The sequence below is a fragment of the Truncatella angustata genome (genome assembly GCF_020726525.1).
Source record: "Truncatella angustata strain MPI-SDFR-AT-0073 chromosome Unknown BKA67scaffold_1, whole genome shotgun sequence".
Classification (NCBI taxonomy): domain Eukaryota; kingdom Fungi; phylum Ascomycota; class Sordariomycetes; order Amphisphaeriales; family Sporocadaceae; genus Truncatella; species Truncatella angustata.
This window is the reverse complement of record NW_025763381.1, coordinates 7,036,899-7,058,139: the sequence shown is the minus strand read 5'-3', so window position 1 is coordinate 7,058,139 and position 21,241 is coordinate 7,036,899. Positions and strand designations below refer to the sequence as shown.

Here is a 21,241-nt window from a genome sequence, read left to right as displayed (position 1 = left end):
TAAACCAGACAAAAGGCCCAGGGTCGATCTGTTGGTGTTGAAGCTAGACAAGGAATATTTGGAGCCGTTGTAGAGACCAGTTGTTGGTTCCGATCTTAAATTTTTTATTATTTGGCTTTTATTTGTGTAGCCTCGTCCCGATTGAACGAACTAACGAGCTGTCAAAGACGAGACGAAGCGGTGCAATGCTTAAGTATCGCGCCGTTTTTAGTGCCCGCCGGCAAGCTCTCCGCTACGACCCCTTGCTTTGCCTCGTTGTGTTCGAATGAGCTAACAACAAAAATATTGCCAACAGGCAGGTCTGGAAATCCAAATCCTCCAGGTGCTATTACAAAGTATTCATTACCTACCGTTGCTGCTCTACCCAATCAATATTGCATCGGCGTCTGCATCGAATGACATAATGGGCAGACTGGGGACGCTGTGTGCTGAAGCAAATCAAGTACATGCAATATTGATCACACGATATCATACACGGCCCATGGACTGTCCGACGTGACGTGACGGCTATCCTGAGCAATGAAAAGTGGGAGACTTCACTGACGCGACATAGGTTTCTTTTCTTCCATGGGTACCGCACCCGGAGCGTCGCATGGTACACCACCAACAAGAACCCAGAAACACGGCACGCAAAAAAGATAGCGCTGCGAAATGGTTAGAATAGGAATAGCAGAATCGATCTACAACCCCTGTCCTGCTCCTCCGTCCTTTGGGTCTTCTAGGCCGTTACTAGAAGCTTGCTGTTTCCATCTTAGTATGCATAGAAGTACACAGTAGGCGAGAAACGCAGCCATGGGATGAAAGAACTAAGACCATCGTTACCATGATGCCGGGAAGCTATCCTACTAATATACAAACAATGCTTGGCAACGTGTCTGGGGTAAGGAAATTACCCCAGTCCGCAACGAGCACCGGACCAATTTATAGTGCCAGCAGGCAGTGCACTCATCCATGATGTATATGTATGGTTTCGCACTTCGCATTCGCGTGCCACATTTCTATCCAAAGACCTCTGTCTGGTCAGCTCACAAACTCGACATGGCGAATCAGTCGGAGACAAAATTAGTGAACAGCATCGTGCCGTCCCAAGGCCAGTATTGTAAAGCATCTTCCGAATCATTTGACCAAACCAACTTCGACTTCTATTGGATCCGCTGCGCTCAAAAAATGCCTTTTCGCATGCCACTGGATCGCAGTCTTAAGCCTCTCCATACCGGCGATTGCCTGAACACACAATCTGCGCCGTAAGTTGCACACCATGTTTGTCGGGCGAGTACTCGTGTGAGAATAAGGCATATACCGTTTGCGACGATTGTTGCTCTCTGTCTATAGACTCGGCCGCTTTGTTAGGCGGCTCAGCTGGAATGAAGGAGGACTGCTTCCATAGACACGGATCCTATTTGCCTACATGCCGCGGGTGCAAAGCAAGCGAGAGACAGCCTCACCTCGACGATCCCATCTGTAGATGAACAAATCCGACAAGGGTGCGCTTGCCAAGAAGAGGCCTGTGGACGTTCTCACTTGTCGCAGAAACAGGATTTTTCTGGGTGCTACCCACATCCAGAGGGGAAGCCGACTCAAACGGCACAACGGATGTAGCCGAGGCAATCTGATGTGTATGGTTCAAGTACTGTTTATTTTGGTAGGACAAACGAAGTAGCAATGACGTAGCCGGTTTGAGGTCGCGCAACGACAAATGCGCACCAACGTCACTTCCGGAAGGACCCTGACGATCCTGAACCAAGATTTGTGTTTTGTGTTTGCAACCGTAGGTGTTGTTTATATCAATGGAAGCAACTCTGCAAGGCCTCCATTTCATTTTGAACTGGACATGAGCGGATATCTACTGTTATGAGGTCTCATCCTCAGTGAAGGGTCAGAGTCGTTGGCTGTGTTGTTTGCTTTGTGCCAACTTAGTCGGCCGCTCGTAATTCCTTTCTTTTGCTGTCAAGTCTCTCCTGCCGCTTCTGCACTTGCGAGAACTCCGCCCAGTTAATACAGCTGTCCACACCTATCGAGGTATCATCATCCGAGTTAACAAGTATACTTGAAAGCAGTCTTCCCCCTTGTCAGCTTCGAGGAGGAGGTGTATCGCTAGTCGACAGGTCGCCTGGACTGTCGCCTAAACTTTTCTCGGGGTCCGCTATATTAACAGCTAAACGCCCGCGATGGACCCACCCGGTCGCTCCGCGAATTCTTCAAAATCACCACCGTTCTCGACCCCTGCCGGAGACGCACCGCACATATTATCAATTGATATTCAGTCTCAGGCGATTACTCAATTGCATCGAAGATCTACAGACTCGCCCGGCTTGGCTTCACTGAAGTCTGTTGACTCAGTCCCCGTCACAGGCGTCTACCCTCTGGGTTCCCTGCGTATCAACGAACCCGAGGACGAGAAGGACCTTGATATGGGCCCGGCGACACCGTTGACAGTCCCAGATGGGACCCCTGACCTCGTTGACAAGCACGTCGAGATGCTGGAAGGCGGGGATGTGTTTATTCTTGATGACCTGCCCTCTAGTTTTACTGTCGGTTGCGATACCATCTCCTTCTCAACCACGCAGCAGTTCCTAGGCTTTCGGGATATCCCACCGGGAGCACATTTGATATGGGTCTCACCGCTGGAATCAACCTCTATTCGCAGTGGGTACTGGCTCATCACGCAGGAGAAAGAGGATACCACGCCTGGTACGGTCCATGTCAAACAATGGGATAACTTCAACGAGGTTTTGGGTGACCCTGCAACAAATGCCGAGGAGATGTTTCAAAAGCAACGACTCGGTCATATATTTGCCAAACTTGCGCCTTACCACTTCAAGGCGTCTACTTCAGCCGTCTCATCTCCGGGTCGCGCGGTCGGTGCTGACCCGCTACCTTCTTTCTTGAGCAGCACCACCATATGGCAACATCTTACCTCTGCCATTCAACCACCGCTGTTGGATCGGCTCGCCAGCAGCCAGAAACGCGCCTGGCCAGTCAACACATCCGACCGTATCGTAGGAGAGACGAACCTTCTGGAGGAATCACGCCTCTATCCCTCATCTGCAGCACAACTCAAGTTCTCTTTTCCCATGGATCAAAGGCTCTTCGATCCCTCAGCTGAAGGGTCGGAGCGTACCCAGCAGGCCCTCGACCCAACCTCCTGGGTAATTTCCCACATTGAGGATGAAGACGCACTGTTGGGCGAAATCCAGTTCGCCTTCCTCACCGGTATGCATCTCGGCAATTACTCCTGCCTCGAGCAATGGTGGTATTACACAACGCTCATAGTGTTCCGGTCATACCGTCTCGCTATCGAGCGTCCGGGCCTTGTTCTGCGCCTGATGCAAAATTTTCATGCGCAGCTGGCCTATAATGAACGTTATCTTGAAGGATCCTCGATCCTGGACACCATGCCCCAGAATGCGAAGCAGCTACAGAAGGCTCTTACCGTTTACAAGTCACGGTTGAACGAGCAACTTCTATCACTGGGCGATAGGTGTACCGAAGAACAGAGTGCGGTTGGCGAGGCGTTCTTGTCGCTTGAAAGCTGGCTGTGGCGCTTCGGATGGGATCTGAGAGGTGACTATGTGAGGAGCGGGAAGGTGATGCTCGAGGACGGCGAGATAGTGGATGCCGAGCTCTCGGACTTTGAGGACGAGGATGAAAGGGGTGACTATGCAGCTGCGGTAGTGGAGCTTGACGAAAACGGACGGCCTACAGACCTGGTTGCTGTTTGAAGACAGCAATCATGACTTTAGGTTCGGAGCGCCTGTGATACATTCTCTAGATCTCTAGTTCGCCGTAAGCTTCGCGGGAGTAATAGCCACCACGACGAAACGAAAGTTGATGACTTCAAGCTAGAAATGAGGAGAGAATCCCGTCCAAAAACATGCAAAAAGTTCAGATAACGTCGCGGGTTTTGTGTGGATGATTGCTGGGGGCTAACCCTATAAACCAATCTTACATAGGCATTCAAAACGAAGTCCCCTTTGAAAAAACCTCTCTCGGCATGGGGGGGTTTAACGAGTAATGGACGGTACCATTACCACTGTGTCACTATGGCTCAGCTTTGTTTATTGGGAGAAGCTTAATTATCTAGAGCTACGTACCCAGTGCCGACGGGATGGCTGAGTGATCATATTTGAGGTGGCCAAGTCGGTCGGCAAACAGGTGATTACCGCGAGGGGTGCCTCAGATACTTATACTAGCCCTCAGAACTCGGCTGGGAATAGAGCCACAACAAGATGTGGTAGTCTACGGCATCCCTGATCGAGAAATGTCATTTCAATCTGGTACTCTCTTTTGAGGAACCTCTCGTGTCAAATTTTCGTTCAAGGCGTCCCTCACATGGTGGTGAGCTGCTGGAGGGTGGTTTGCTCTTTGCTCCAGGGCTGGCTTGGATGGCTCTCCGCAACTTCACATAGGATGAAGGGGAGGGGGGGGTTCTCTTTCTCTTTCTCTTTCTCTTTCCCCCCCTCGTTACATAGAAAATTTGTCATGTTCAATTTTTCTTTCTTTTTTCGATCGAGTAAATTTGTCACGCATGATAATGCGGACGAACTGAACTGGGCCAGATGATTTGCCAATTTTCAAGACGGTGCCGCTTTTGATTGAGACTTGATTGAGATTGAGAAAAAAAAAAAAAAGTCTTACCGGAATGTTTTGTTTCATTCTTGTGGTCTCTTTTGTACCTGACGCTACTTCACGGACAGCCTTTCATGGAGAGACAGGCGATGAGCGAAGGAGGACATCAGACAGCGTAGGAGAGACATGGATGTTTCTGGACATAGCTCCGTCACTAGTATTTGATATCTATCAGTATATACTATGGCTGTTGCCAGCCTTCTATCCTTTCTTCTTTTTGCCCTCCATGCAATTGGTGTCTCAAGATGCCTCATGCCTCATTTTTACTCACGACCTCAAGTCCTCCATCAATGCCTGCAGTGAGTTCCAGCCATCGCTGCCTTCCCACATCTCTTTACCCTTGCCCGTGACACTTCTCACGGCGCTCCTAGCTTTTCCTTTCCATCTTTGTTCGCCAATGCTCTCAATCCTGGGCCCCCAGTTCTCGTAAGCGGCGACCAGCTCGCTCGTCCTCGCTACAACTGTATCCCAGGCCTCCTTGTCCTCGCCGGACTGCCAATTTCCGTTACCACTTCCGGTGGCCGCATTTCCTATCGGCGCAGACAAAGAAGAAGAGGCCGCAGATCCCAAGGCAGCTCGCCAGCCCTTTTCCGCTGCGTCCAGGGCGCCGGTGTAATCCCGTCGCCAGGCTCGCAGCCGCGATACTAGGGACCAGATCTCGGAATTGGCCGTGATGAGCGGCACGACCTCGTCCTCGAACAATGCGATGACCTTGTTCTCGATGCTGCCTCTGGGCGCCATGTAGACGCCGTCTCCCGGTGTGGTTGGCGAATCCTTGCTGATGTGTCTTACGAGTAGGCCAAGGATTTCGGCATCAAGAGCCTCCTCGCTGTTTCGGATACGAAGAACGTTTCGAGTGCCAAGTATCACATCGCCCAGAGCGGGTTCGGGAGAGAGAGAAGCCGCGAGCGTAACGACGTTGTCCCAGATCCTCCAGTTAGTGTTGGCGATCGTGGCACCGCGCTTGAAAGCAGCGAGAGCGTCTTGTAGCAGTTTGTAAGCTGGCTTATTGAGTTCAGCGGCGCGTGCTATTGCTGGGGTCTTCGTGGGATCGATGTCATCATTGATGGCGGCAGATTGATCCTCGTCGTCGATATCTGCAGCCTTCTCCTTCTCCTTTAGACTCTTGCTCTCCTTTGCAACTTGTTTATACCACGACAGGAGCGCCGTTCCCAAGTTGCTCCACGTTCTTGCACCTTCACCCCCTTCTTCGCCGTTGGATGCCCCAATTCCTCGCTGGAAAGCCTCCGCTGCGTCGGGAAAGTGACCGAGTCTGAGCTCGATATCGCCCAGCCTGCCCCATAACTCAGGACTGAGCCTGTTGACTCTTACAGCCAGTCTGTAGGCGTCCGCAGCCTTTTCAAATTCTTTTTGCCTTAGGTAGATTTCTCCGAGTGATTTTTGAGCTCGCCCAAAGCGGTGCTTCGATATCTCCCATGCACGCTCGTAGTGTTTCGGTTCATCCTCGATATCGCCGAGGATGCACCAAAGACGAGGAGCGTTTGGCGGGGGGGGATCGCGCTCAGTCCCGCAGTAATCCGCCGCCTTCAGACTATGTATATCAGGTATTCTGTCAATATCTTCTTCATCGTCTAGTGAAGACTTATCAGTGCGGTTGAACAGTCTCCATCGAATAATCGCTCGTGCCTTTTCTTCACCTCCGCTACCTCTGCCGTCTGGGTCGTCGGTGCTCGCACTACTTGCAAGACACAGAGCAACCTCAGGCCAGAGCCGCAAACGTTTGAATATTTCTAGTGCCGAGACTAGAGACCCTACAGATGTCCAAGCAAATGCGAGCTCGGATTCGAGGTGCCATCTTGGAGGCGATGCGAGCGCATGAGCGTACCGTAAGCGAATCTGTGGCGAAGCTGTTTCCGATGCCTTAGCGGCCGGAAAGAATGTTGTGGCCTTGGCTTGGTCATTGGCTTGAGGGGCACCATTCGCGTCGGAAACTTCGATGGTTGGCACTGGCTGGTTACTACTTGGTTCATCTAGTTTATCGATATCCCTGCCTTGTGGTGCGGCAGAATCGGTATCGACGATGACTTGATCAACTACAGCCTGCATCTGCAAGACGCCACGCTCAATTGTCCGACTTCGGTTAAGTTCAATCCTTGACCGTACAAGAAGCGCTTGTGTATAAACCTGCCAATTCGCTGGTTTATCCTCGATAACCCTTACTGCGAATGGCAGGATCTCTTCCGAGGTCAGAGCATCCGCAGGAGAGAACGTATCCTTCAACGTTGCTTCAGTGAGAAGAATGATTTGATCCTCCGTCTTCAACTGTGGTTGGGCTTCAGGTGTGAGTCCCTGCAAAGATTCCGGCAACCTTGATTCCGAAAGATCCTCCACTTGTTCATCTGCGAAAGAGATCTTCTCCAGCAAGGTGTCATCGTTCAATGCCAACGCGTTTGGCGCTGAGTCTTTCAAGTTGTCTTGTGGCACTTCGTCATCCTCACTGCTTTTTGCGAGCACAACAAGCTGACTCGTACTTTTCTCCTGCCACTTTGTCCTCTTGCCCAGCGCACCAGAAAGCGCATAAACAAACCCGCTGATTCCTGCGGCTTGGTCAAGGGCTTGCTTCGCCCGATGGTCATATCCGAGCATGAGATGTGCATTCGCCTCTTCAAGTAAGAACTGGACTTTTCCATCTTTCGGTGTTTCGTTGCTGTCAACCAGCACCTGTTTCTTGGCTTCCACCAGGGTCTGTTCAATCAGCTCCTGTAATGTTGCGACATCCGTAAACCTGCCACTTTTCGTGAACAAGGACCCGGAACTCAGCGAAGGCTGTGAAAGAAGCTTGTAGTGCCATAAGTGTATCCGGAAACGCATCCATGCCAGCTCTCTTGTCAGGTCTTTTATATCCGGAAGCACTACCTTTCCCGAAGTGAATATCCACTTTGCAAGGGAGAAGAGCTCGATATGTGGTATATATGAATACACCGACACACCGTCAACATCCAGTGACCTGAGACAAATTCTTCTGAGCAAGTCGATGGAAGGCTGTCCAGGCTTAGCTTTCGGCTGAGCATCTGTTACAGACCTGTCATATGCAGACGCAAAATTCTGTTCGCATTTTGCTGCCCCCTCTAACACGGGCCCCGTAACATTTGCTTGTAAAAAGGCGTTGAAAGCTGCTGAGCCTATCCGTACAGCCTCGTAAGGTTCCACCAGAGTTTCCGGCTCGGACGGAGCGTCAGAATTCTGGTCAGACGATGTTTGTGACGCAGCAACTATGACATGTACGAACCGCCCAACGAGGACCTTCGCATCATCTGTTTCCAACGCAGAAAGATACGGCGCTTCACCTGTGATGTTGGCAAGACTCAGTTGGTCGGCGGGCACATATGACTTCTGTTCAGCTTGTGCCTCTGCCGCATCAACCGGCGTGTCGGATGGTAGGTCGATATCGAAGCCGTCCATAGTTACAATTCAATTTACGCGGTCCCTCTTACACGGCGGCGCAGAATCCCGGTACTCACACCCAAGGGCGCCGGATGGCGGGGTAGTGAACGGCGCCTGGCTCGTTGAATCACAAAAGTCTGCAGGACGACTTCAGCGAGATCAAAGCAGGAGCAATGAAATGGGACGATAAATTAGACAAACACTGCCAGAAACTGAGCTGGAGAATTCTCAAGGAGCCCGGTACTCGTTGGCTGCTCAGTTGGGTCGCGTAAAGAAATTTTTGGGACGTCGTTGTCCAACTTTTGGTGGGGGAGGGGCAATTCGTTCAGAAGGCCCGTGCACCTGGTGACTATATAAATTTCTTTTGTAGAGGGAGGCCACCCCAGCACATCAAAAACAAAAGAAGGATGCTTTCAGGAGCTTTACAATGTCATTGTGAGACCATAACATAGGAACAGATTTTTGCATGTCGAAAGCATAGACGCTACCATTGGAAGTCACTATTGGCGCTACGACTATTGATGCTGGACGCTTTTGTGGTAAACTAGATACTCCTACGGGTCTTCCCAGACCTCGAAATAGTCTTGACACTTCTTCGACATTGTAGTAATGCAAAGTAGTTCCAGGTTGGGAAATATGCCCGTAATCCAGGCAAGCCCAGGTTTTTACGAGTCTCTGCTGCGAATCCTCGCTTATTTCTTGCCCTTCTTTCGGGCAGGGACTACCTTGAAATCCGAAGGGATTGAGTTGCCGTTATTCTCCTTGTGCGGATTCTTCTTGGCCACCTCGTTCCAACCGCCAGTAGACTGAGCTGGTACATCGACGGCGCCTTGCTTCTCAAATACACCCTTCTCGGCCTGCTTCTTCTTTCGGATGAACTCATTTGCAAACTCACGACCATTCATGGTCTTGGAGATCTCGTAGACAACATCCGCGATGGTGCTAGCCTCGGCGGGAAACTCGAGCAGAGTCTGTGTGTAGATCTCAACTGGTCGTATATATTAGCTTATGATAACAATAGATATCTTGATTCATAAAAACTTACCCTCAGCAACGCCACCTCGTGCCAGTTGGCCCTGAACCCACTTGGTGAACTCATCCATTGCTTCATTGCGCGAAGTGTTGTTTGTCTTCAGAATCGGTCGAGCGGCGGCGGCAGGAGCTGGAGGAGGAGCAGCAACTGATGTTTTGATGGTCGTGGAGCTTACAGAGCGAGATGGCATGGCAGGGCCCGTAGGAACCTTGACCTTGCCTCCAGCCCCAACCGTGGCCCAGCCAGCACCAGTTAATGCAACCGGGGTCGCGCCTGGAGCGGTTGGGCTAGGAGCCGCATTGGGCTTGCTGGCAAGATCAGCATAGCGCTTCGCACCAGAGGCTGATCCAGTCTGAGCAGCAATTTCTCTAGCCTTCATCTTACGGGCCTCCTCCTCACGCTGTATGTCAGCTAGAGTCTTCTTTCTCTCAGCTGCCTGCGCAGCTGAGCTGAGTCCCGGAGCGGGCGCTTTAGTGACTGACGGGGTAGTCCAGGGACTGGTAGCAGCTGCCGGCGATGACGTACCCCAGGTACTGGTAGTAGGCAAACCAGAAGCGAGAGTTGCGGCCTTCTCGCGTTCCTTTGCTGCTTCCTGCTCTGCCATGACACGGCGGGCGGCAGCAGCAGCTTCCTCAGCCTTGGCAGCCTTCTTAGCTTCGGCCTCCTGGATTTCTTTCAGGCTGGGTCCACGGTGCGACTCAGAAGCAGGGTCTTTCGCCCAGGGAGCTAGAGGGGGAGGTTGAGTAGCAGCTGATGAAATCATCTCAGGGGTCTCGGATCGCGAGCTGGTAGCATATTGCTCTGGCAGGTTAGACTTGACGCGTTGAGGAGCCGGAGCAGGCAAGGGTGTCGAGGATTGAGGAGGAGGGAACGGCATTGGTAGACCGCTAGATCTGGCTGCTTCTGCGAGTTCCGCTTGCTTGTTGTCAGCCTCCACATCTGTCTCCTGGATGATGAGCCTGTCGTCCTTCTTCTGCTTCACCTTTTCCTTCGCGGGGGCTGCAACATCGAGAGGATGAGTAGCACTAGAGGTTGAAACGGCGTCAGTGTCCGTTGGAGACTGAGGTTCCAGAGCTTGTCGCGTTCGTTCGGCCTCGGCTTCATGCTGAGCCCTAAGTTGTTCGAACTCCTCCAGCCGCTCACGAAATCCATCGTCGTCCTCTAGAAGTTCTTGCGTCTGGGGTAGACGAGCCCGAAATGACTCCATGGACGAACTCCCAACAGGGGGCTGGTTCGGAATGGAGCCGATGGGTCCTGGCCCGCCCGACGTCATCTCTTCTTCACGAAACAGATCGCTAATCGTGTGCCCGGAATTCCCAGGAGCCATGCCAGACTGCGGAGGATTTGCGCCGAAAAAGGGAGCACTGCCTCCGATAGAGCCAATAGGAGGTTGGGGAGGCATGGTGACAGGCGAGCTGATGCTCCCAAAACTGGGCTGGCTTTGTAGACTATGCGCACTTGAGTGATGGTGGAGTCCAGGATGTCCTTGTATCTGGACTCTGGCTAGTCGTTGCTGAGTTGAGATGATATCCCGCTGTTGAGCCATCAGGTATTGCTCCTCCTGTTTGCGCCTCTCAAGATCATTCTGTTCTTGAGCGGTGAGAGTTCGACCAAAACTAGGGAAGACACCGTTTAGGGGTGGCAAGATGCCTCCACCAGTACTGGGAGAGAAAGGGCCAGCTTGGGCAGGCGGGCCGTGGGGGATGCCCATCATAGGGACGAGGAAAGGCTCCCTAGAGTTTCCAATACGCCTGATAAGCTGTCCCAGAGGCTCAAATTCGGGATCTTCAACTCTCTTGACACGCAGATCTGCAGTGAAGAAATTTGCCTTGTACCAGTCATTCATTTCGAGACCCGTGAACGGACCCTGTTGATGTCCCTGGGGATCAAGGTATACCCAACGCATCCGATCAGGCATGACCATGCTTCGAGGCTGAGCTGAGGGAGGCTCGTTACCTTGATTTGCGCTGAAAGGTGTGCCGCTGGATTGTGGGAACCCCTGCGGCTGAGAAATAGCTGAAATACTACCAGACATGGTGTCCGAAGTCACAGGTGGATTAAACATATCAACGAATGCCGGTCGGCCAGTCCCAATAGGTGAGTCGGTATTGCGGCTAGGCTCCCCAAAAGCATTTCGGCCAATGGCAGCTAGCGGATTCATCTGACGAAGATCTGGGATCGAGTCAGACAAGCTTTCGTTGTCTTGATTCTGCATCTGTGACTGCATTGCCGGAGGAAACAAGGAATTCAGCTTGCTTCCGCGGCTGATCGAGCCCGACCCCGGAAGTCCAGTGGTACTAGCAGGACCAAAAACGCCGCTCAAATTACCCAAACTAGGAGAGTGTAAATCTCCCATGGGCGAGAAGAGGGAGTTGCCAAAAGCATTTCCGAAGAGATTGCGCTCACGATCAGGTGTTGCGGATGTAGGCCAGCCGCCGAGGGTGCTCAACGGTGGGAGAGGTTTGTTAGCGCCCACGCTCGAGGTCTGGCTTCGATCACTGCCCTCAAATGCAGTCTGACCGAAAGCGCGAGGGAAACCTCCGGCACCGAACGCGGAAACATGCTCTGGCCCAACGCCAAGCCCATGGCTATGCAGTCCTTCACTGCCTTCCTCGTTCGCACCGCGTTCGCCAGGGGGGCTTCGGTAAGGATTGGTCTCCGAGGGACTCAAAGGCTCAGTCTCCATATGACTACCAATGTTGAGCCCAGACATTCCAAAGTCGCCAGCGGAACCCTTCACAGGTGTATCGAATAAGGTAGCACGTTGTGCCGGAGGGGGACTCGTATCCTGAGCACCTCCCAGCACAGCACTGCCCGAGAGATTTTCGTCGCCAGCAAACGGATCAGTGTCGGTACGTTGGCGAGGTCGCCAAGAACCCCGTCCATCCACAGCCGAGGAAGGCTCACTTCCGCGCGCGCCCATGCTATCGTTGCTGTCCTTGGGAATCAGCCGGGCAAGTCTGGATTGCCCGCCTCCCGGGCGTTTGTCACCAATGGCAGAAGAACCTGGCAGGGCAAAGTTACCAAAGCTGCCCAAGCCCGATACGGACGGAGTAGTAACCGAAGGGGAAGGTTGACCCCAGAGACCAGAAGAGGCTCCAAGACCAGTGGCACCCGTCGCAGTGTTATTGCGCACTAGACCGCCAAAAGGAAGCGAGCTGTTTTGTCCAGTGGGAAGTTCGCGGGGGTAAGAGTCCTCCTCAGGTTCTTCGAACATGGCTTCCTTGGCCTCGATGTTCTTCCTCAGCCAGAATGATCCGCCTTCGCGAGCGGCCGTGGTCGGTGAGGTAAGACCTCCACCACCAGAATACGGGTTCGTGTCGGTGGTCTCGCGTCGTCGGGTACCGGGCCTAGAGGCAGAAGACGGGGAGGCCAGCGAAAAGTTGTTGGAGACACCGTGGCTGACGGAAGTTTTGCGTCCTCCGTTCAACGTATTGCCATCCTTATTCTGAGGTGGGGGCTTGACGGGCGAGTTGACGTCGGTCATGAAGAGCTCTCTTTCCTCGTCAGTCATATCTCGCATGCTGCTAGGTACTCTCGAGGAAGCGGTATTCCAACACAGATCGGGTTCTTGAGGCTGCACGTGCGCCTCATTGGTTTTGCCCCATCCCCGAGTGGTTGTATTATTGCCATTTACATGACCGGGACTCCATCCTTGCACGAACAAGGACGAGACGTCGGTGGGGGGAAGAGAATCGTAAATGCTTAGAAGCTGTTCCCTCGTATATCTGCGCTGGGTAGATTCGGTGGTAGTGCCAAGAGACTGAACAGCATCTGCAGGCGGCGCTTGGCTGCTGATGGATTGATTCGGGGTGGTTGAGGGTCTGCGGAAGGTCATGGTTCCATTGGTACGGTTGGTTCTAGACCTGTTGGCACATTGAGATTAGTTCGACCACTTTCGACTGTGATTTGAAGATGTTTGGAGGAGATGGCCCCTTGGGACCCGCCCAATTCTTTTTATAATTTTTTTTTTCTTTTTTGGGAGAGGCTCAGTCGGGTCTGTCTCAAGAGGAGGACAGTGGTAAAGGATGAGAAGTGAGTGCATATCGTTTCGAGGCCTGAATGACCAGTGGTTATGGAACAGAGAGGATATGGAAGCAGCCTCCGGATGACCAAAGCAGAAGACCCGAGACGGTTCGCACATCGGACGGCCATGGGAGTTGCAGAAGAGCCCCAAGGAGACGGAGGAGGGGGGGTGTGAAAAGGTGAAAACCAGTAACGATGAGAAGAATTCAAGAAAACAAAAATAAACAAAAGGAATGCATACCACTCTCCGCTGTTATTACCCCGTCCATCACGATGCGAGTTCTGTCCAGCGGCTGCTGAAGCAAAACTTGAAGGTAGATTTGATGGCATATTGAAGATTTCGACGACAAGATACTGCGTGGCGGAATTTGAAGAAGTACTCGACCAGATAATGCAAGGGGGAATAATAGCCAGAAGCCTCTTTTTGTTTTAGGTAGAGAAGTGGGAAGATCAGTGGGCTTGCTCGCAAGTGCTTGTGTGAAGGAGGTTGTGGTGTTGCTTTCGTGTCGCGGGTCAATTGGTCGATGATGCACAAATTGAGAAGTTCGCGGCGCGTGTAGTCAAAGCTTTCTTTAATAAGGCGACTTTTACTACGGAGTAGATCGAGAGGTGAAAGTGACGACGGTTTCGGTTCGGGTTTTTTTTTTGGAGGGGTGTGGTCTAAAGCTTATTCGGGACAGGAGATTTTGGTTTCAAACAAGCACCGCCCAGGGAACAATAATTTGTTTTACAATCCTATTCTTCTTCTTCTTTTTCCTCTGCTTCTGCTCGGGCACTGACAATTCTCTCGTCCGGGTCCGTCCAGTGTCGAAATCGTAAATTTCGGAATTTCCACTTTGCCTTCCAATCGGCGACCTCGTACTGACCTGACCTGACTTGGCCTCAAGCTGCCAGCTGGAGCAGCCATTCAGCAGTCAAAAATCTTGAGGCGAACCTGAACCCATTCCAATTGGGTCGCTGTAGTCCTCACCAGCCACCCCGAGCTAACCTAGGCCCTTCCGGTGCAAGCCTGCCGTGTTAGCTTAGCCCCCATTACATTACCAGTAAAGGACTCAAAACCAGACAGAACTGCTCTCAGGCCAACAACTAGCTACCCCTTATCTGGGTAAACTGTATAGCTTGCCTCTTCATCTGGTGCATATGTTGAGGCTATCGAAACATTTACAGTCTTACATCAATCACTCCAATCAAGAGCGGGAACACTGTCTTGAGGTCCAAAATCTGGCCATTAAATTTTACTCCCTCTTGATATCGAGAAGGAAAATAGGCAAGTGGCGGTCCACGAGTTCGCGTGCTCAACCCGAATTCAAATCATTGGCTTGTGGGCGATAAATTAGAGGATATATATATATATACTAATTTTGGGGGTTGGGTTGGGTTTACCTCACTGAGTACGATGATTCACGGTCCCTGATGTTGTGGGGGCAGTACAGAACAATCTGATCCGACATGATAGGCGCAGCGCGCAGCGTTCGTCATCAAGCGTTCTTATCTCAACTCAAACAACGGAGAGTACGACTGGGATTCTTCGGATTTCCATGATTATAGCCCACAAAATACTCCATTCTCCTATTATATCTTTGGTTTAGGGGAGCTCGCTTGCGGAATCGTGCCGCAGAATATGTACCCCCTGAAAACGAAGAACAGGAATATTTTAGGGAAACAGCTTGAAAGCCTAAAGAAAAATGAGAAAATGGCATCTCGAAATATTGTACCGGTCTACTGTATATTACCAGACAAATTCCCGCATGGCCAGAAATAGTAATGGCAATGTTTCTATGTCAAGTCAATAGTCAACAATAAGGTATTGCTCATTAAAATCGAAGCATCAGAGGTCGTACATGAGAAAACGTTTTCAAACAGTCACAACGAGTTTGCAATATACCCGGATTTATGTTGTTATTTAAGGTACTGCACTCCGTAGTGTTGTCGGCCTCGGACGACTGCCCGCAACGCACCACAGGCACCTGGGGCGACCGTGCTGCAGATGACCAAGCAGTTCGTTGTGCAGCTATGACATGTTCGAGCCGAAAACCGTCTGGAATGCATGCATAATTTCGAATCCCGTGCTGCTGCAGAACCTCGCGACAATTGTTGACGCGATGTACCCACCGATATATGCGGCTTTTGTGGAGCGAGAGAAAGCTTGACTTAACGCCGTGAGCATTCCGTCATAATTAGCGTCGGCACTCACCTGCATGCACAGGGGAAATACACACGAACATCCACGTCTTGCCACTACAAGCCGTTCTCGGAAGCCCGGGATGCGATAGACAGATCTATGCGATCATCTAGTCGCCCGGGGTCGCACTTTAGCTGTAGTTCTGTCGACTACCCTCACACACATCGCCTTGCCCGAAGTGGATCCTCTAGTCAGTGACGGTTGGTGACGTCTCTAGTTCAGATATTATACACCGCAATATGTTTTCTCCCCGCAGTGGAACTCGAATTGAGACACCTATTCATCATGCTTATCTTACGCTCGCCGTTGGGCTACCCGCTGTATTCGCGCTTAATATTGAGGCGAGAAACGGCGTCGAAAATGGTTTATATAAGTAGTGCCAAGTGTCAATGGACGAGGAGGTTTACATATTTACCCATTCTTACACATTAGACTATTACACAACAAAAGTTTATCCTAACACACTTCACCATGACTCCTGATAACAAACCCATTGCTTACGGCCGAAGACTTATCCCGAACATCATCGACGAACTTGCTGAAACCAAGCCCGAAGGAGAAGCCTTCCAGATTCCATGCTCAGCAGACCCCAAAGATGGATCTAAGGTGGTTACTTGGAAAGAATACGCCAATGCTGTCAATCATGTAGCTTGGCGAATTATTGAAACTTGCGGCGAACCTGAGAAGGGGGCTTTCCCTACCATTTCCTACATTGGGCCCAACGATGCGCGTTATGTTGTATGCAATGACCGGCTCATCCCTTTTTGAAATTCGGTTGTTAATGAGGCATAGGTAATAATGGTCGCTGCCATAAAAGCGGGATACAAGGTAAGGATTGCTACGAGTCAACCTTTCAGTCATGAGCTAACTGGCCAGGTTCTCTTCATCTCTCCTCGGAATTCGCAAGAGGGTCAGATTAATTTGTTCGACAAGACCGATTGCCACATTCTAGCCTTCCCCAAATCGCATCATAACACAGCCCAGCCATGGTTAGAAGAACGTAATATGAAGGCTATAGAAGTTGGAGATATGGATCGGTGGTTCCCTGAAAAAGAGGTTCACCATTTTCCATACAACAAAACTTATGAGGATGCAGAGTGGGACCCTGTGGTAGTACTTCATACCAGTGGAAGCACGGGTCTTCCTAAGCCCGTCATTGCACGAGTTGGCATGATATCTGTTGGTGATGCTTGGAGTCAACTAGGCGAATTCCAAGGCGGCAAATTTCTCTTCAATGGCTGGGCGGAAAGAGCGAAGAGGCACTTTTTACCAAGTGAGTATTGTCCCCCGCTGGTATTCACGGTTTTGTGCTCATTATCTCAGTGCCATTTTTCCATGCTGCAGCGCTATATTGTTTTATCAACCTGGTCATATTTCGAGGCACCCCAGCGGTATTCAGCGCTGAACGACCTTTGTCATCGGATCTCGTAGTTGAGACTCTAAAGCATGTCGATGTAGAGAGTGCATTATTACCACCCGCTATTCTGGAAGATATGAGCCAGGACGACACGTGTGTCCAAGCTTTGCAGAAGCTGAACCTCGTTATATTCGGCGGTGGTAAGTCAGATCACATTTTCCATTATCTGTCATGGTTAACTCTTTGTCTAGGAAACCTTGCGCGCGAAGCTGGTAACAGGCTCGTGAATAATGGTGTGAAGATCGCAAACTGTATCGCGGCGACCGAGTAAGTTAATAACTACCTGCGGAACATAAAGTATCGTACTAACAAGGTATCAGGGCTTGCCCTTGGCCATACTTCATCCAACCCAATCCTGAGCTGTGGCAGTACTTTATTATCAATTCAGACCTCATGGGCGCGGACTGGCGTAAAACAGACGAGGAAGATGTCTACGAGCAAGTCGTCATTCGGCAGGATGAAAAGCCCGGTGTCCAGGGTTTCTTCTACACATTCCCAAATGACTATGAGTACTACACCAAGGATCTATACAAACCACATCCCACTTTGCCACACCACTGGATATACTATGGAAGAGCCGATAACATTATTGTTTTCTCAAATGGCGAGAAACTCAACCCAGTTACCATTGAGGAGATTGTGAGCGATCATCCAGCAGTCAAAGGAGCTTTAGTCGTCGGCTCAAACAGATTCCAGCCCGCTTTGTTCCTTGAGCCGGTGTCCCATCCAGAAAGTGAAGAAGAGAAGCAGAAGTTCCTGGACTCTGTGTGGCCATCGGTGGTCAGAGCCAACAAGGAGACAGTCGCTCATGGACAGATCGGACGCCAGTTCATTACACTAGCCAACCCTGATAAGCCTTTCCCTCGTGCTGGAAAGGGAACAATCCAACGTGCTGCAGCTGTCAAGCTCTACAAAGATGAGATCGACCAGCTTTACGACCAGGTCGGTCAAGTTTCACAAACCGAGGCACCAAGGCTTGATGTAAGCTCCGAGGATGCTCTAGTCAACTCGATTGAGAAGCTCTTCGAATCGCACCTGGGATCCCCCCATCTTGAGCCAGATACCGATTTCTTCTCTGCAGGTCAGTTTTGAACACCAAGCTTTATTGCATTTGCAACAACTAACAATCGTGTCCAGGCATTGATTCTATGCAAGTGATCAACGCTTCCAGATTGATCCGTGCTGGTCTCGAGGCAGCAGGCTACAACACTGACGGAACATCGCTTGCAACTCGCGTAGTATACGGCAACCCTACACCTCGAAGGCTGGCAGGTTACCTGATGGATACTCTCATCAAGGGCGGAGGCAAGGATATTCGGAATGAAGATATCGAGCAGCAGCGAGTAATGAGGCAACTTCATGATAAGTACACACGCAACCTCGAGTATCCAAAGAAGGGCAGACAGGACGCCTCAGAAAAAGATCAAACGGTAGTGCTCACCGGGTCAACTGGAATGCTCGGTTCATACCTACTTGATCAGATGGTGAAGAACCCCAACGTCAAGAAGGTCATTTGCCTCAACCGTGCCGAAGATGGCGGTATCAGACAACAAGAGAAGATAATGAAGGAGCGAGGACTTGACGTTTCATACCGGGAAAAAGCCGAGTTCTATCACATCGATATTTCTCGTTCCGACTTCGCCTTGCCACGTGAGGTCTACCGGCGCCTACTTCGGGAAGCAGACCGTTTCATTCACAATGCATGGCCTGTGAACTTCAATATCACAGTCGAGACCTTTGAACCGCAGCTTCGTGGTGTACGACATGTTGCTGACTTCGCCACTCATGCCGACAAGCGCGTTGCGGTTGTCTTCATTTCATCCATCGGTACCGGTGACCGGTGGGACTCGAGCAAAGGACCTCTTCCCGAAGAGCGCCTCGAGGACACCAGCCTACCTAGCGGTGGTTATGGTCGAAGCAAGATGGTTGGTAGCTTGATAATGGAAGACGCTTCCAAGGTCGGCAACTTTCCAGCAGCCACGATCCGTGTCGGTCAGATCGCGGGTCCCGAGTCGGAAGCCGGAGTCTGGAACCGCCACGAGTGGCTACCCAGCATCATTGCCAGCAGCTTATATCTGAAAGCCCTGCCGTCTGATCTTGGGCTCATGGACCAAGTCGATTGGACGCCGGTCGAGCGCATCGCCAGTCTTGTTCTTGAAGTCATCGGAGTTGCCCAGCACGTTGACCCAAAGGACATCAGTGGCTACTACCACGGCGTCAACCCGTCGCCGAATGCGTGGTCGAATATTGCGCCCGCCATTCAAGAGTTTTATGGGCAGGGTCGCTTGCCCGAGTTAATTAGTTTTACGGAGTGGGTTGAACGTCTGGAGAAGACCCAATCTGAGGACATGAGGGCGATGGATGACAATCCAGGTATCAAGCTATTGGACACTTACAAAGGTATGGCTTCAGGTGCAAAGGCTGGACACCAACCTGTCATCTTCGACATGAAGCGCACCATTAGGCAGAGTCCTACTATGAGGAGTGCCAAAGCGATCAGCCCTAGCTTAATGAGACATTGGTGCAAGCAGTGGAGTTTTGGTAACTGATTGGATTTGGTCACATACGATCAAGTTAAGCGCTTTTTTCTTCTTTTCTTATTTGGGTTGCTGTAGGACTTTGGAAGAAAACGCGATATGTAGTATTTAATAAAGAATACAACTGCGAAATAAAATAATACTTGGTTGGCTTAAGTTGCCTTGTCCGGTGTTCACCTTGTGCCCCTGTTGAAAGTACCTGCTCAACGAATAGCCGTTTGACGGAACCCCCCAACCCTCCAACCCCGAAGAAAAAAAAAAGGGGGGGGGGGGGGAAGGGATACTCAATTGGTGCAGGAAGTTCGACAAGATTATCCATAGTGGCCGCAACTGTGAGTTATCTTGAAGCGCTCCTATTCTCTATCCAAGAGAGCTGCTCAAAGGTGGCTGAGATGCATGAGGTATGCTAGGATGGGCTCTTTGGTGTTTAGGGTAAAGGAACCCGAAGTAACTTGTTTGTGTTCGGCCAGGTGGTCAGCGGTTTCGACAGAATCATTTCCTCGAATGTAAGCCGTTCAATATGAGCTGTTCCTAATATGAGCCGTTCCTAATAGCTCATAAGTGCTGCGACCACTCCAAGCGCCATCGTTGATTGTGAGTAGTGCATACAACTTGATGAATGAATGACTCCAAGCAAACAGGAGGTAGCCAGGAAACATAACGAGATGCAGAGGATAGCGGCGGAAGTATGGAGCTGTCTTGACCAATTTACTGAGGACAATGAAACCGACTATAAACCTCGTACTATGCCAACCGCTGTTCAATAGGCTACGATCGTAAAGGTAGCATAGCAAGATATCGGTAGGCAGTGCGAAATTGGTCATGCCTGAGATGTATACAGCATAGATCGACCAAGGCTGATGGGCCCATATTTTCCGCATCATGAGGCTCTTCGGATTAGAGCGGAATGTTGTGCGAGCCCATCTGAAAGATGTGTAGATGTGTTTGGGGTACCACCCAAGTGTTGTTTCTACAAGAGACTCGGGCTCGAATTGTATACGGATTTCACGCTCCTTCTCGTAGATAAACCTCGTTAGGAAATTATCATCGTCTGGCATGATCGGACCCCAACGTAGAAACATCTCGTGTAGATATCGCTCACGGAATTCAGGATTCTTAAGAATCTCGCTCCTAACAGCGTAAGTTCGGCCACTCACGGTAAATACACCACCATCGATCCAAGATGAAGCTGCGATCTCGAAGTTGTGTCGTTCCAAATAAAGTGCTCCAATCATGTTCCAGAATGTTATCCACCAGCTTTGATTTAGTTTGACGAGAACGCGCTTGTTGGTACCAACAAGTGCGATGTTAGGATCTTCGAAAGGAGCCAGTACAGAAGGCAGGAACGGCTTTTGAACAGGCCAAAAAACGTGATCATCGATCGACAACGTTATTGCTGTCCTGATCCGTGGAATGACTGTGTCGACCTGCTTTCTCTTCCCTGGCTCGCTTGAAGCGTGAACTTGAATATCGACATGAGGATATTTGAGGCGAAGATCTACGCAAGTCTTTTCGGCCGTAGCAATAAGACCAGCTCCACCAACAACGATATAGAAAGCAGCGGGGTGTTGTGAACAAACCGACTCGATACAGCGGCGAAAGACGTCCCCAAACGGCTCGATCGTGGGGCAGATGACTGTAACATCCATGGCAGTATACCGCGGGTTGACGGCCCTCGATACCGGCTTATACAGACAGAAGGAAATTATATGAACGAGGAGGCGCCAGTAACGAAAAAAGAAGAGGGCAAGGAAGGCAACCGTAGGGTTGACCTCAAATCCAATGACGGGAAAAGTGAAGGCACCAAAGAAGAGATATGGGAGTGTAATTGTGAGAAAACCTGCCACTACTGCCAAAGCAGAGGTAGCAAGTAATCTCAATGTTAGACTCCAAGACATCTTGTCTTTATCCTTAATTTGGGAAGCTCGGAGAGATTGGAAAGCACGTTAGTACAGTTGTTGTGAAGAACGTATTGGAAGTGAATTTTGGGATCAAATGGGCATAGAAAGCCC

General features: G+C 50.7%; 5 protein-coding genes across 5 annotated transcripts; 2 read left to right on the top strand and 3 right to left on the bottom strand.

The window, feature by feature from the left end:
- Positions 1-2,168: 2,168 nt before the first annotated feature.
- Positions 2,169-3,722, top strand: BKA67DRAFT_654203 (AAR2 protein; the record flags this gene model as incomplete). Its single annotated transcript, XM_046106520.1, has 1 exon — positions 2,169-3,722. The coding sequence occupies one exon, from the start codon at positions 2,169-2,171 to the stop codon at positions 3,720-3,722; it is 1,554 nt and encodes a 517-aa protein (XP_045965192.1).
- A 1,034-nt stretch (positions 3,723-4,756) lies between these two features.
- On the bottom strand, positions 4,757-8,299 carry BKA67DRAFT_550015 (uncharacterized protein). The gene has a single exon (XM_046101626.1). The coding sequence runs from the start codon at positions 8,050-8,052 to the stop codon at positions 4,897-4,899; it is 3,156 nt and encodes a 1,051-aa protein (XP_045965191.1). The 5' UTR covers positions 8,053-8,299; the 3' UTR covers positions 4,757-4,896.
- A 427-nt stretch (positions 8,300-8,726) lies between these two features.
- BKA67DRAFT_590211 (uncharacterized protein) lies at positions 8,727-13,423 on the bottom strand (the record flags this gene model as incomplete). The annotated part of the gene is made up of 3 exons (XM_046104562.1): positions 8,727-9,022; positions 9,080-12,933; positions 13,335-13,423. 3 exons carry the CDS (start codon positions 13,421-13,423, stop codon positions 8,727-8,729), a joined length of 4,239 nt encoding a protein of 1,412 aa, XP_045965190.1.
- Positions 13,424-15,746: 2,323 nt separating this feature from the next.
- BKA67DRAFT_531134 (nonribosomal peptide synthetase) lies at positions 15,747-19,241 on the top strand (the record flags this gene model as incomplete). The annotated part of the gene is made up of 6 exons (XM_046099341.1): positions 15,747-16,013; positions 16,068-16,548; positions 16,599-16,832; positions 16,884-16,959; positions 17,013-17,773; positions 17,830-19,241. 6 exons carry the CDS (start codon positions 15,747-15,749, stop codon positions 19,239-19,241), a joined length of 3,231 nt encoding a protein of 1,076 aa, XP_045965189.1.
- A 503-nt stretch (positions 19,242-19,744) lies between these two features.
- Positions 19,745-21,127, bottom strand: BKA67DRAFT_531133 (nucleotide-diphospho-sugar transferase; the record flags this gene model as incomplete). Its single annotated transcript, XM_046099340.1, has 1 exon — positions 19,745-21,127. The coding sequence occupies one exon, from the start codon at positions 21,125-21,127 to the stop codon at positions 19,745-19,747; it is 1,383 nt and encodes a 460-aa protein (XP_045965188.1).
- Between the last annotated feature and the right edge of the window lie 114 nt (positions 21,128-21,241).

Excerpts from the sequence above, each read along its gene's own strand:
- BKA67DRAFT_550015 (XM_046101626.1), bottom strand. The coding sequence starts at position 8,052 with ATGGACGGCTTCGATATCGACCTACCATCCGACACGCCGGTTGATGCG.